Source organism: Indicator indicator (genome assembly GCF_027791375.1).
Source record: "Indicator indicator isolate 239-I01 chromosome Z unlocalized genomic scaffold, UM_Iind_1.1 iindZ_random_scaffold_50, whole genome shotgun sequence".
Lineage (NCBI taxonomy): Eukaryota > Metazoa > Chordata > Aves > Piciformes > Indicatoridae > Indicator > Indicator indicator.
Window position 1 is genome coordinate 151,379 of NW_026539140.1, and position 13,855 is coordinate 165,233.

The 13,855-nt window shown below is 40.3% G+C and overlaps 1 protein-coding gene across 1 annotated transcript in view; it reads right to left on the bottom strand.

Moving 5' to 3' along the window:
* CNTNAP3 (contactin associated protein family member 3) overlaps positions 1–13,855 on the bottom strand; it is a 330,271-nt gene that overhangs the window by 35,832 nt on the left and 280,584 nt on the right. The window contains exon 16 of the mRNA XM_054398343.1: positions 2,337–2,507. Within this exon, the coding sequence (XP_054254318.1) occupies positions 2,337–2,507 (171 nt within the window). The remainder of the gene's footprint in view (positions 1–2,336; positions 2,508–13,855) is intronic.

Genomic DNA, 13,855 nt, shown 5'->3' on the forward strand with positions numbered 1-13,855 from the left:
AACAGGACTAAACTTCACATTTCTTGTAAAGATTCTTCATCTGACACTTTTGCATTGGCAATGCTGGATCAGAAAGTCTCAAGATCGTTATGTCCTAAATAAAAGAATTAGATATCAATCTTGAGAGCAGTCAATAAAATGTTAAGAAAAATTGCTGTGTTTACAAATATGGAATGGCAAATGTTAATATTGAGTTTTAAATAATTTATAACACAGCCTCATCTTAAAAACTTACACCTGACAATTTGATTACTGTTATTTACTATTACACAGATCAAAGAACAACATTAATTTATGTGGAAAAAATAATAGAATATCAAGTGTGCATTGGTGGTTTACATTCACATCTATTATAACAGAGTATATGATGAGAAAATCTAACTGATCCAAATATACATATTGTGCAAGACTTTCACTTCCTTTCATACCTCAGTAGTCACAAGTCATACAAAAAAACATTAGCATACAGTAGTTTAGGTGTTTATGAATGAATGGGACAAGTGATGTGAGTATTATTTTCAAGAAACAGATATGGTCTTCTGACAACTACCTGAATAAATTTGGTTCTCAGAGGCATTCCTTTAATGTTTTCATTATTTAACTATTTTGAATATGGCAAATCATTTATCACATAAAAATATCACAGAATAATATCAGAGATTCTCTACTAAAGTTCTGACACAGTATGTTTTCTGAATTGCATGACACTGTCAAAGACGTTATAACAGTAGGATGTGTATATCTTTTCACAGAACTTTAACAGAAGATAGTTCATATTGATAAACATGGCACAAACACTGTCATAATAGACTGTCTTTCAAATACAGCACTACATTTTGAGAGAATAAACCAAACATATTAAGCATTAGAAAATAATCTGTAATTAAAATGCCTAGAAAAGAACACAGGAGATATTTTCCTGTTTGTCTCAGTAGCCTAAGATATCGACATTGACAAAAAACCCAAAGCAGAATATTTTACTTTTCAATTGAAATTCATATACTTTTCAATGGTAATATTTTACATTATGTGAATATATTTTTATGTGTGTTTTTATTTGTACTCTTCATTGGAAAATATGTGTGTGTGATAACACAGTGGTTTTGTGGGAAGGAAAAAAATAAGAAAAGAAAACAAAAACCTAATAAGAAAAAACAAAACAAAACAAAGAGACAAACACACACACACACACAAAAAAATACAAAACAAAACCAAACCAAAACCAAAACCCAAAACCATACCCACAAAACCAGGGGAAAAAAATCAATTGAACAATCCCAAGGTAAAATTCATAGAATTATAGAATGGTTTGGGTTGGAAGGGACTTTAAAAATCATCTAGTTCCAACATTCTCACCATGGGTAGGGACACCTTCCACTAGACCAAGTTGCTCAAAGCCTCATCCAACTTGGCCTTGAACACCTGCAGGGAGAGGGCATCCATGACCTCCCTGGGCAACCTCTTCCAGTGCCTCACCACTGTTACTGTAGAGAATATTTTAGTAATATCTACTCCAAATCTATCCTCCTCTGGTTTAAATCCATTCTCTCTCATCCTATCACAACAAGCTCTTGTTAAAAGTCCCTTCTTGGCTTTTTTGTAGATCCCATTCTGGCTGCTATAAAGAGGCCGTAAAAAGTTTTTAAGTTCTTAAAAAGGCACCTGCCAAATATAAGACTTTAATTAATGCACCATTTCAAATGAATCCAAAGGTTTTTGTAACAATAATTCCTCCTTTTAATAATGAACAAGATAAGAATATAATATTAACTAGGGTATTTATTCCACATTCTCACCAAATTTAATAAGACATTCAATTTTATCTTGTGCAACAAAAATTTATTAATGTGCAAAAGTATAAATATTTGAGTATATACAAATAAAAATAAATAAATTTAAAAGCACTAAAAAGTAATTATGTGGAAGTGTGACTAGGCTAGGATACTATGCCATGGAATGTCTGAGTCACACATTGTGATTGGTGGATCTCCATCAGCCACATGTAATGCCTTGCCTAAAAATTTGGAGAGAGAATTTGGTGGCAAGGGTGAAGCAAGAAAGGAAAGGAAAAGCAGTTTGAGTGGAGAGAGGCTGATTACTGTGCTCTTAGATTAAGAATTCTCTGGGGCAGAAATTATCTTTGAACGTGTATTTGTACAGTCTTACTGATGGGATTTTGGTGGGAATAATAAAGCTAACAGTAATAGTATTAATAGTAATAAAGCTAAAGGACTTTTAAAAATATTCTCCTTTAAGTTAATTCTAATTTAGTCAAACTGAAAGCTGTAAAAATAACAAGAAGAAGAAGGACAACAACCATTAGTCATATTACTTACAGTATAGCTCTATCCTTATAAAGTCTTGAATTCCCAGGTTTTCTAAAAACACTCCTGAAGAAGCAGTAGTTTTAAAGAAAAATGAGATATCAGCACTTAGTTCTCCATGGAAGGTAGGGAAATGAAGGTAGGATGTCTCTGTGTTGAAGGTTGCTGAATTCCAAAATGTTCCTGGTCATCAAAACGAAAGATCAAGATATAGATAGAGCGTTAACTAGTACTACCAGTATAAGTTTTGCAACCCATTAAACAAAGTGCCCAGGTCTAGGATAGATTTGATAAGTTCAGAGTCTCACTTCCACAGAAACTTCATGTTTAGTCTATAAAATAAAATGTGGGTGGAGAGAGAAAATTATTTGGCAAAAGTAATTAATGTGCTCAGTTTAGACAACCGAAACCAAATTAATAGGAAATAAAATGCCTGGTATCTAAATTGGACAGTCTAATGAAGGCTTGAGGTATTATTTTATGAAGTAAACAACATATCAGTGTTGCATAAAGTAATATACCTACATTAGCTAGTATAAACTATGACTCTGACAGTAGTTATCTATGTTTCTCACAAACCAAAGAGCTTTGTTTTCTTTTTTATAGTCCACTGAAGTTTTACCAGATATAACAGAAGAGATATGTTCTTAATAATTATTATGAAAAAAAAATGAAAATTAAAAAAAAAATTATCTTAGTTCAGAAATTCATATACATTCTTAGTTACATGATAAGTCTGATGCTAAGCCAGTTTAAATATAACAATTAAAAAAAAAAAGAAGTTAAAAGATTGAGTATGGATATTTTGTTGATTTAATTTTTCTTTAAGCTGGCATTTAATCATAATTTCTTAAATTCTGTTCCTGATTATTACAATGCTTATGTAAAATCTCCAGTATTACCCTCTTCTAATAAGAACATAATCTACATTCATGGTGTTCTACTAGAAGTACCTTGTTACTATTGAATTTTTATGGATGTATTTGTGTTTCTTTATTAAGTTACACTGCTTTCTAAATCAAATGAGGCATTTGATACCCTCCTAGCTAACTGAATAAAGCCATCTTATGTCTTCTTGATAATGCTGTGATCTGGACATAAATGATATGTCAAAATCTGATTTTTGATCCAGGAAGTCTCTGTTTTGGTTCATTGGGTTATCTGGAGGTGGGGGAAGATTTTAAAATTTCTTTTCTGCAAAATCTAACTTGATGATACATTATATACAAAGGCCTGGTTCACAAACCAGTGAAGTAAAATTATTCACCATTCCTTTTGACTTCTTTCACACGGTTTTAATCAGGGTTCAAATCCCACACATAGAAAAACAGCATGGAAGAATATTGATATATATTCTGGCAACTGCTTTCTGCAACACTCACCACTTGGGAATACTATCAACAATCACAATTTAATGCAACCTTCAGGACAACTTTCACATGATAGGTGTGCTGGTTTGAGGCCAGACAGATCCTCTCTTGCCCCGAGAGGGACAAAAGAATGACACTCACACAAACGAATTGGAGAGTGATGGAAAGTTTAAATGGAAAAGCAACTGGTGAAACTACAGAAAACTACAAAGCATGGTGCCAAGAATATCCCAAGACGTACAGAGCCCCTTACATAATACCCAAAGGCTTCCCAATCTTTCCCTTCTCCCACCTGAGGGTATACCCAAAACCTCCAGGGCTCTTTCTTCCCCCTCCCACTGTTAGGCAAGTCTCAGGCTGGCCAGGTCTGAGACTGCCCCCCTCTCCTTTCTCCTCCTGGCATTAGGCCTAGTCAGGCCTAAGAGGCCTGAGATACTCCCCCACCGTTACCCGATAAGAGAGCATCTCCCACGGGAGTAGAGAGGGAAGAAAGAGGAAGAGAATGACTTTGCAGATGGATTTATAGGGTGCAGGATTTATGGGTAGAAATACGTTGTTTCCTTTGTCCACCTTATTGGGTGGACATTCAGGACACCAAAGGTGTAGCTTATGTGGCAGTAATAGGAGGCACCCAGCCTAAACTGCCACAATAGGGCAGAACTATGAACAGATGGCTAGGGCTGGGTGAAAAAAAGTGTAGCTCTCCACATTGCTCTTCTATTCTGCCTGATGGAGTCCTCAAAGTTGCCATCATGTGCAAAATGTTATCTGCAGAAGGCAATGGCCTTGAATATTGTGATAATCTTAAGCCTGTATTTTCTGGGCACAAGTCCCATAGAGAAAACTTCGCCACAGTTATAACTCAAGTATACTGCTATTTAAAAAACAATGGCCTTGATGTTACAAGTAATTCAAACACAATAGGAAATTTAACACTAATTTATACATGATTGGTGAAACATTGCTAGCAATTAGAAGAGTGACAATAATCACTGTATAGTTCAGTAGAGTAATGATACAACTGGCTTCAAGGAATCATTTCAATGTTATTTGTAAATCAGGATGGATTCCTAAGGAGAGGACAGGCATAGGAAATTTTATTTTTCCTCTCTTAATTTCTTGCCTTCTCTTATCTAGTTTTTCTTTTCCTTATCTGTGAAATTGTGTGATTTATGAACATCAAGCTAAAGCTGGTTAAATACAGATAGGCAAAAGTATATTGCAAAGTGTCTTACGAGGTGGGAAAAAAATTTCTTCTTTTACAATGCCTGGCTCACAGTCTCCTATTTAGTTTTCTGGAACTGCTAAATACCATGTAGTTAGAAAATCAATGTTATTTAGCACTTTATCTGAGTAGTAAAACTGCAGTCCTTCTATGACTATTAAAAATAATTAAAAAATCTGTTTTAAATGAAAGAGAGAAGATTCATATTGCAAAAACTACTTCAGTTTTTGGCACACATCAACTATTCTTACCAAATTGAAACAGCAAAGTGAAAAAGACAGATAAATTAGCCACTTTTTGATGTTACAAAGATAAGTGACTCTCACAACAATTGTGTAATTACAAACTATAGCACTCTTGAAGTTTTTAATCAAAACTTGTAACAGTGTGAGAGCTGAAATCCCCCTCCCACCGACAATAACCAGGCTAGCTCAGTCTGGAAGCAAATGAAAGCTGTATTTACAAGCAAAACTACAATCTATGATGAAATGGAATGAATATGTAGAAATATACACTATTCACAACATTTACAAATATGTACAATCAACAGAAAAGCACAAATAAGCCCCGTTTGGGCCCCTCTCTGCCCCTGCCCCCCAAAAGAGAGGAGTCTGTGCTTCTTCTTCCTTCCCCTCTCCCAGAGCAGGCAAAAGGGAAGAAAGCTAAGAAGCTGAGAGAGAGGTTCTTTAGACTTAGCTTGTCCAGGTCAGTATGTGTGTTATCTTCAGCCAGAAAAGAAGCAGGCAGACAGAAGCCAAGCAAGCTGAGACTTCCCAACTCCCCATCCTTTTTCTGAGTAGAGGTTCTTAAACATTTCTGTCTCTCCAATGGAAATGTTTAGAATAATCATTATTTTACTATCTTACACCCAATAGTGATTTATTTACATTCTTTCACTTTCTCTGCTTGAACTTTGTAAAGAAAAATTAAATAGACAGTCTTAAAACCATCACAAAACTGGAACTTGTCTGTTATTCATATAAATTCTTCTGGATATCTCTAAGTGTTGCATCATTCATTCTTTCAGTATGAAACTCCAGTAGGGATATTGAGTTATGAGACAAAGAAAATAAAGATCTTATGTTGCTAAACACTATTTGTGTTGTGAAACATGTTTTTTTGACTCTCCTTCCCACTGCCCAAACAAAGCAAATCTCTAATCAACATGATATGTAAAATACTACCTGTTACGGATTGACATTGTTAAGACATACTACTGTTATTGTGAAGGTGCTAGATGTGTTCTCAGAGCAACTGTATCTTTCACCTTTACTCTATGTGAGTAAGTAACTAGAATGCATTAAGCTTAACGCAGGGCAAGCTGATGAAAGTGTTGAAAGCTTATGGGTAAGAGTCAAGGGACATGCAAACATGAATGCAATGGTTGTGGGCATTTACTGCAGGCCACCAAACTAGGAAGAAGCTGCCAATAAGGCCTTCTACCAGCAGCTGGAAGTAGCCTGAATATTAAGTGCCTGGTACTCATGTGTGACTTCAATCACTCTGGTATTAGATGGAAAGATCACACAGCCAAGCATAAACAGTCCAAAAGGTTCCTGAAGTGCATTGATGACACTTTCTGCTGCAGGTAGTTGAAGAATCAATGAGGAGAAGCACGGTGCTGAACCTTCTATTAACAAAGAAGGACTGGTTGTAAATGCTAAGGTTGGGGGTAATATCACTAGACAAATAAGCAGGGTGATAAGTAATATTTCAACCCTGGACATTAAGAGGGCTAACTTTGTCCTGTTTAAAACTCTACTTAGAAGAATCCAGAGAGCTAGGGCTCTAGGAGGAAGGGGTGCCTAAAAGAGTGGTTAATATTGAACATTACATCCTTCAAGTTCAGGAAAAACCTATTCCCTTGGAAAAAAAAAAAATCAAGTAAGGGAGGCAGGAGACCTGCATGGATAAGCAGGGAACTCTTGGAAAAACTCAAAAAAAGAAAGAATATTTACAATATGTGGAAAAAAGGTCTGGTCAATTGGGAAGATTATAGATATATTGCCAGAGAATGTAGAGATGCAACAAGAAAGGCCAAGGCTTCCTTAGAACTGTCTTGCCAGGGAAGTGAAAGAAAACAAGAAGAGCTTTTTCAAATGCATCAATGACAAAAGGAACAGTGGAGAGAAGGTTGGCCCACTATGGTATGGTATGGGAGATATGGTGACTGATGATGCAGAGATGGCAAAGTTGCTGAATCCCTTCTTTGCCTCAGTCTTTGCTCCTATGGCTGGCCCTCAGGAACCCCAGTCTCTGGAAGCAAGAGAGCGGAATGAGAGGGAGGATAGCTTGTAGCAATTGAAAAGGTAGAAATCCATGGGCAGCGATGGGATGCATCCACGAGTGCTGAGAGAACTGGTTGATACTGTTGCTGGACCTCTCTCCATCATCTTTGAAGAGTTGAGGAGGACAGGAGAGGTGCCTGGTGACTGGAAGAAAGTAAAGGTCATTCCAGTCTTCAAAAAAGACAAGAAGGAGGACCCAGGCCACTACACACCGGTCAGCCTCACCTGCATCCCTGGAAAGATGATGGAGCAGCTCATTCTGGAGGTCATTTCTAACCACATGGAGGAAGAGAAGGTTATCAGGAGTAGCCAACATGGATTTATCAGGGGGAGATCTTGTTTGAATAATCTGATAGCTTTACATGAAACCACAACCAAATGGGTAGATGAAGGAAGAGCAGTGGATGTCACATACCTTGACTTCAGTAAGGCTTTTGATAGTTTCTCATAGAAAAGCTCAGGAAATGTGGCATAGATGATTGATCCATGAGGTGGATTGAAAACTGGCTCAACAAGAGAGTTGTGACAGAAGGTTGTGACTGGTGGCACAGAGTGAACTTGGAGGCCTGTGGCCAGTGTTTTTCCCCAAGGATCAGCACTGAGTCCAGTTTTGTTCAGTATCTTTATTAACCACCTGGATGAGGGGATTGAGTGTACCCTCAGCAAGTTCACTGATGACACAAAAATGGAGGGGGTGGCCAACAGCCTGTTAGGCTGTGCTGCCATCCAATGAGATCTGGTCAGGCTGGAGACCTAAGAGAAGGAAACCAAATGAAGTTCAATAAGGACAAGTGCAGGGTCCTGCATCTGGGAAGGAATAACAGGAGGCACCAGTACAGGTTAGAGGATGCCCTGCTGGAAAGCAGCTCCACAGAGAAAGACCTTGGAGTCCTGGTGGACAGCAAGGTGCCCTTGTGGCTGTGGTAATTTTAGGTTGTGCCTAGAAAATATTCCACAAATCTTGAACAGAAAGTACTAGAATGTAAATAAATTACTGTTGGATGTGAAAAGGAAAATAATAAGAAATGCTGAATAATCCCATTGGACAGACAACAACCATAAAAGCTAGATGTGTGAACTAACTTGTTCTTCTTTTCGGCTTCCTCACCCTGGCCCATACTAACTTGGCTTCTGCTGGCTTTGCTGACCTTGAATGTGTTCTTGTGGATAAATAACCAATAGCAACCCTCTACTCTTTCTCTTGCCCTGTGTACAATGGGGAGGGAAGGGAGCAGGGACTGGGGAAGCTATTAGTAGTGCCCTGGTTTGCCCAGGAGGGGCTCTTGTGTTGTGTATAAATTGTACATATAGGTAAATATTGTAGATTTCATACATATTCATTACATTACATTTCTAGATTGTAGTTTTGCTTGTAAATACAGCTTCATTTGCTTTCTAACTGAGCTGGTGTGGCAGTTTGGGCTGGGTGCCCCCTGCTACTGCTGCATGAGATACACCTCTGGTGTCCTGGGTGCCCGCCCAATAGGGGTGGACACAGGAAATGGCGTATTTCTACCCATAAATCCTGCGCCCTATAAAGCCATCCGCAGAGTCATTCTCTTCCTCTTTCTTCCCTCTCTGCTCCCATGGGAGATGTCCTCTCTTATCAGGTAATGCCAGGGGGGTATCTCAGGCCTCTTAGGCCTGACTAGGCCTAATGCCAGGAGGAGAATGGAGGGGGGGCAGTCTCAGACCTGGCTAGCCTGAGACTTGCCTAGCAGTGGGAGGGGGGGAAGGAAGAGCCCTGAGGGATTGGGTAGACCCTCAGGTGGGAGGCAGGGAGGACTGGGAAGCTTTTGGGAATTCTGTGAGGGGGTTCTGTATGCTTTAGGATGTTCTTTTCCACTATGCTTTGTAGTTTGTAGTTTCTCTGTAGCTTCACCAATTGCTTTTCCATTTAAACTTTCCATCACTCTCCAGTCCATTTGCGTGTGTCATTCTTTTGTCCCTTTTAGGGCAAGAGATGTTCTGGCTGGCCTCAAACCAGCACAGCTGGTCTGGCAATTTTGTATTGTGGGGAATGTCCAACCCACCACAGTGGCCACGAGAGCCAATGGTATCCTGAGGTGCATCAAATAAAGTGTGGCCAGCAGGTATAGGGAGGTTCCTCTCTCCCTCAACTCTGCCCCGGTGAGACCACACCTGGAACATTGTGCCTAGTTTTGAGCTCCCCAATTCAAGAGAGATGGGGATCTGCTGGAGAGTCCAACAGAGAGCTACGAGGATGATTAGGGGACTCGAGCATCTCCCCTACGAAGAGAAACTGAGAGCTCTTTAGTCCTAAGAAGATTGAGAGGGGATCTCATCAATGTCTATCAATATCTGAGGGGTAGGTGTCAAGTGGAGGGGGGCAATCTCTTTTTGGTGGTACACAGTAATCAGCCAAGGAACAATGGATAACATACAAAGTTTCACCTGATCATGAGGAGAATCTTCTTTACAGTGAGGGTGATGGAGCACTGGAATGGGCTGCCCAGACAGATAGTGGAGTCTCCTTTTCTAGATAATTTCAAAACTCACCTGGATGCATTCCTATGCAGACTACCCTAGGTGATCCTTGTTTTGGCAGTGGGGTCGGACTCAATGATCTCTGGAGGTCCCTTCCAACCTCTAACATACTGCTACTGTTTACAAGCAAGGAACTTTAGTAAAACTCAAAACCAAAACAATATGTAGAAAAAAAGACTAGTCAATTGGGAGGATTACAGATACATAGCCAGAGAGTGTAAAGATGCAAGAGGAAAACCAAGGCCCTCCTGGAATTGAATGTCACCAGAGAGGTGAAAGAGAACAAGAAGAGTTTTTTCAACTACATCAATGATAAAAGGAAGAACAGGCAAAAGGTGGGCCAACTGCTGAATGAGATGGGAGATACTGATGAAGCAGAGATGGCAGAGTTGCTGAATGCCTACTTTGCCTCAGTCTTCAATCCTAATACAAATCCTCAGGAACAAAGGAACAGAACTGGAGAGATGTGGACATTCTGCTGGTCAGTCAGAAAAGAATTAGAGATCTCTTATACCATCTCAAGACACACAAATCCATGGGCCCTGATGGGGTGTATCCACGAGTACTGAGAGAGCTGCCTGACACTGTTGCTGAACCTCTCCATCACCTTTAAAAGTGGAGAACAGGAGAGATGCCTGATGACTGGAAGAAAGCAAAGGTCACTCCAGTCTTCAATAAAAGAGAGAAGGAGGACCCAGGCAACTACAGACCAGTCAGCCTCACCTCCATCCCTGGAAAGATGATGGAGTAGCTCATTCTGGAGGTCATCTCTAATCACATGGAAGACAAGAAGGTTATCAGGAGTAGCCAGCATGAATTTACCAAGGCAAGATCCTGTCTAACTAATCTGATAGCCTTCTATGAAGTTATGACCAAGTGGGTAGATGAGGGCAGAGAAGTGGATGTCATATATCTTGACTGCAGTAAAGCTTTTGATACTGTCTCCCATAAATCCTCATAGAAAAGCTCAGGAGATGTGGCATAGAGGGCTGGTCAGTGAGGTGGATTGAAAACTGGCTCCACAACAGAATTCAGAGGGTCGTCATCAGTGGCACAGAGTCAACTTGGAGGCTTGTGGCAAGTGGTGTCTCCCAGAGATCGGTCCTGCATCCAGTTTTGTTCAATATCTTTATCAATGACCTGGATGAGGGAATTGAGAGTACCCTCAGCAAGTTCACTGATGACACAAATCTAGGGGGGTTGGCTGACAGCGTGTCAGGCTGTGCAGCCATCCAACGTGACGTGGACATGCTGGAAAGCTGGGTGCAGGCAAACCACATGAAGTTTAATAAGGACAAGTGCAGGGTCCTACAGCTGGGGAGAGATAACATGCACCAGTACAGGTTAGGGGCTGCCCTGCTGGAAAGCATCTCCACAGAGAAAGACATTGGAGTGCTGGTGGACAGCAAGTTCTGCATGGAACAACACTGTGCTCTTGTGGCCAGAAGAGCCATTGGGATCTTTTGAGGTCCCTTCCAACCTCTGATAGACTGTGATACTGTGTGATTCTGTGATACTGAGGGACCTTCAAACAGAGAATGCTCTTCTCTGTGAGGCAGCTGCTGGTACATTGAAGGATCTTTGAATTTCACTTGAATGTCAACTGTGATCACATATAAATGCACAGTAGTGGTAATGTAGCAGGTTAATAATGTCAAAATAATCTAGAAAGCATATTCATTCTAAATTGTCTGATCCACACTACTGAGTTACCTGATCACTACTGAGTTATCTGATTTTAATGAAACAATAAGTAGACGATCAGGATTTTGCCTGATCTTAAAATTATATAATTATCTTTTATTTATATCCTAAAGTTTGTGGGGTTTTGGCTGGTTTTGTTTGGATTTGGTATTTGTTCCATTTTGTTTTGTTCTGAGTATGTGAAGGGAAATGTTTCACTTTATTCTTGTGCAAAACCAAGCAGGCAAATAATTACTACCTATTTACATTTAGTTTTTTCCATATTTGCCTAGCATTTCTGTCCATTTTGCTACCTGCAAAAACCTCTCTTCATCCAGCACAACGGAGAGGACACCAAGAGACGTGAGAGATGTGTGAATTGCTTCTTCTGAAGCTGTCCTTCTAGCATTACAAAGTCTAACCAGCCGGCAACTGTTTGCCAATGAGAATTTGCAGGGTTTAACTGCCCCATCTGTAACACTACTTCAAGCTTCACTACATGGCAACTTCTTGTAGGAATCAGAGATTAAAATACCAAAAGGGGAAAACTGTAATTATATAGTTTTCTCTGTATGTCAGAGATTATTTAAATTCCCTGAATCAATTCTTGTTTGAAAAAACATTTATTCTACAAAAAATCTTCAAGCAATTAAATTAAAAATTGTCTATTTCTGGAAAATTGCTCTTACTGCCAACTTATATACAAGTTTATGTATACATACACACACAGCCTACTGGCCTAGCTTCAAATCCTGATCATCGGTTCTTTTTTCTGATTTTCTCTCCTTTGAAGAACAAAATTTGAAAGTTCATACTCCATGACACTCCATTTAGGTAAAACATATCACCTCAAATTTCTCCTGAGTTAAGCAAAAAGATTATGGTTAAGAGGATTTCACAAAAAATGTATCTCTTAACATTTTTAATGAAATCCTTTAATATTACATCCTTTCCTATAGTGTAACATTTCAGCCACAGACATGTACTGAAATTCTTGATTATCCAGAAAACAGTTCTAATGGTTTAAAGCAAAACAAAATGGGTCAGACCAAACTGGTGGCTTAACCTGCCTATTTTCCCAACACAGAAGTGAGGGAAAAGTAACACACAAAAACTTGGCATTGAGACAAAAAAAAAAAAAAGTTGTTCCTCTTCTCCATCTGGTTGGAAGCAGGGTCCCTTTAATTCTAGCTGGAGTCACCTGCATCTTGTGAGGATGCTTTGGGAGTTGTTTCAGAAGATTCAGAAGCACTATCAGCTTGTCTGCTCTTCTTGGGTGATTTTGCACTGGAAACTAAGGAAGCATTCTTCAGGGATGTGGTGAAGGCATCATATGCCCAGAATTATGCCCCAAATACTGGAAAACTTGTCCCAACATGTTTGGGCAAGTTCCCCCTTCCACCCTCCTTTCCGAAGTGAGGGACAAAGGCCCAGGCACCACCCAGATGGAAAAACAACCCCAATCTGCCTTGTAAGGGGTAAGCAATTACATGCACCCATTGCATTGAATGCTCATGCTTCTTCCAAGTAAAGGCATAATTCATGCTTCCTATAGGCTAAAGCAGGTTGTCGACAAGAGTGCCCATTGGTCAAACCCAGCCTCATGAAACTTATAAGTATTGCTCCACTTGTAAACAAGTTGCTCTCCTTTTGTTCTCCAGAGCTTTGCACACTTTCGTTTTGCTCTCCCTCGCTGCTCAAGCTTTGTAAGCTCGCAGCACTTAAGCCATTGTCTTCTCATTCCAACATACAAGCATACTAGCAGCCTCTGCAACAGGGAAAGAACCCAGTGCCCCAGGAAGGCCGCGGTGCCTCAGTTTGCCTGAGGAATTTTCACAGGAGATCCCTTCGCTGAAGCTACAAAAGCCAGCATCAAAAACCCAGTCATACCGGATTGGACGAAGAGCCTGCCATGTCTTAAAGAGGAATGGACTCCCCAGGGTAAGCTTTTGCCCAGAGTGGGAGGGACTAACCCAAGCCTGGCAGTCCAACATCTGCAACAGCTACAAGCAGCAGAACAAGCAGCCATGTCCTCATGTGTACTGGCTTGCATAAGCAGGAACTGTGCTCAGCTGTCCAGCGTGACCCTGTTGTTGGCAGGACACAAGCAGAGCCCCCCACTTTGCCACTCCACAGTCCTGTGCCACCAGGGCAACATAAAGTCAGGATTTCCTGAGAGAGAGAGAGAGTCCTGTCCTTTCCTTTGAATTTGAGCCAAGGACTGCCTCATAAGCTTAAATGGGAAGCAGTGGCAGATGAGATTCCTCATTGCCAGCTAGTCTGAGCTGAGCCAAGGGGAATCGCTGCTCTGCATAGCTGCGCCCCTTCCCCGAAGTCCATCATCCCACCTCGCAGCATGGGCTGACTCTGTGAGAGCCGACCCCATCCAGGAGCTGCACCAGCCCTGCCAGCCCTCACCCTTTCCACAGAGGCGAGAGGAGAAAGATAATCACTGTC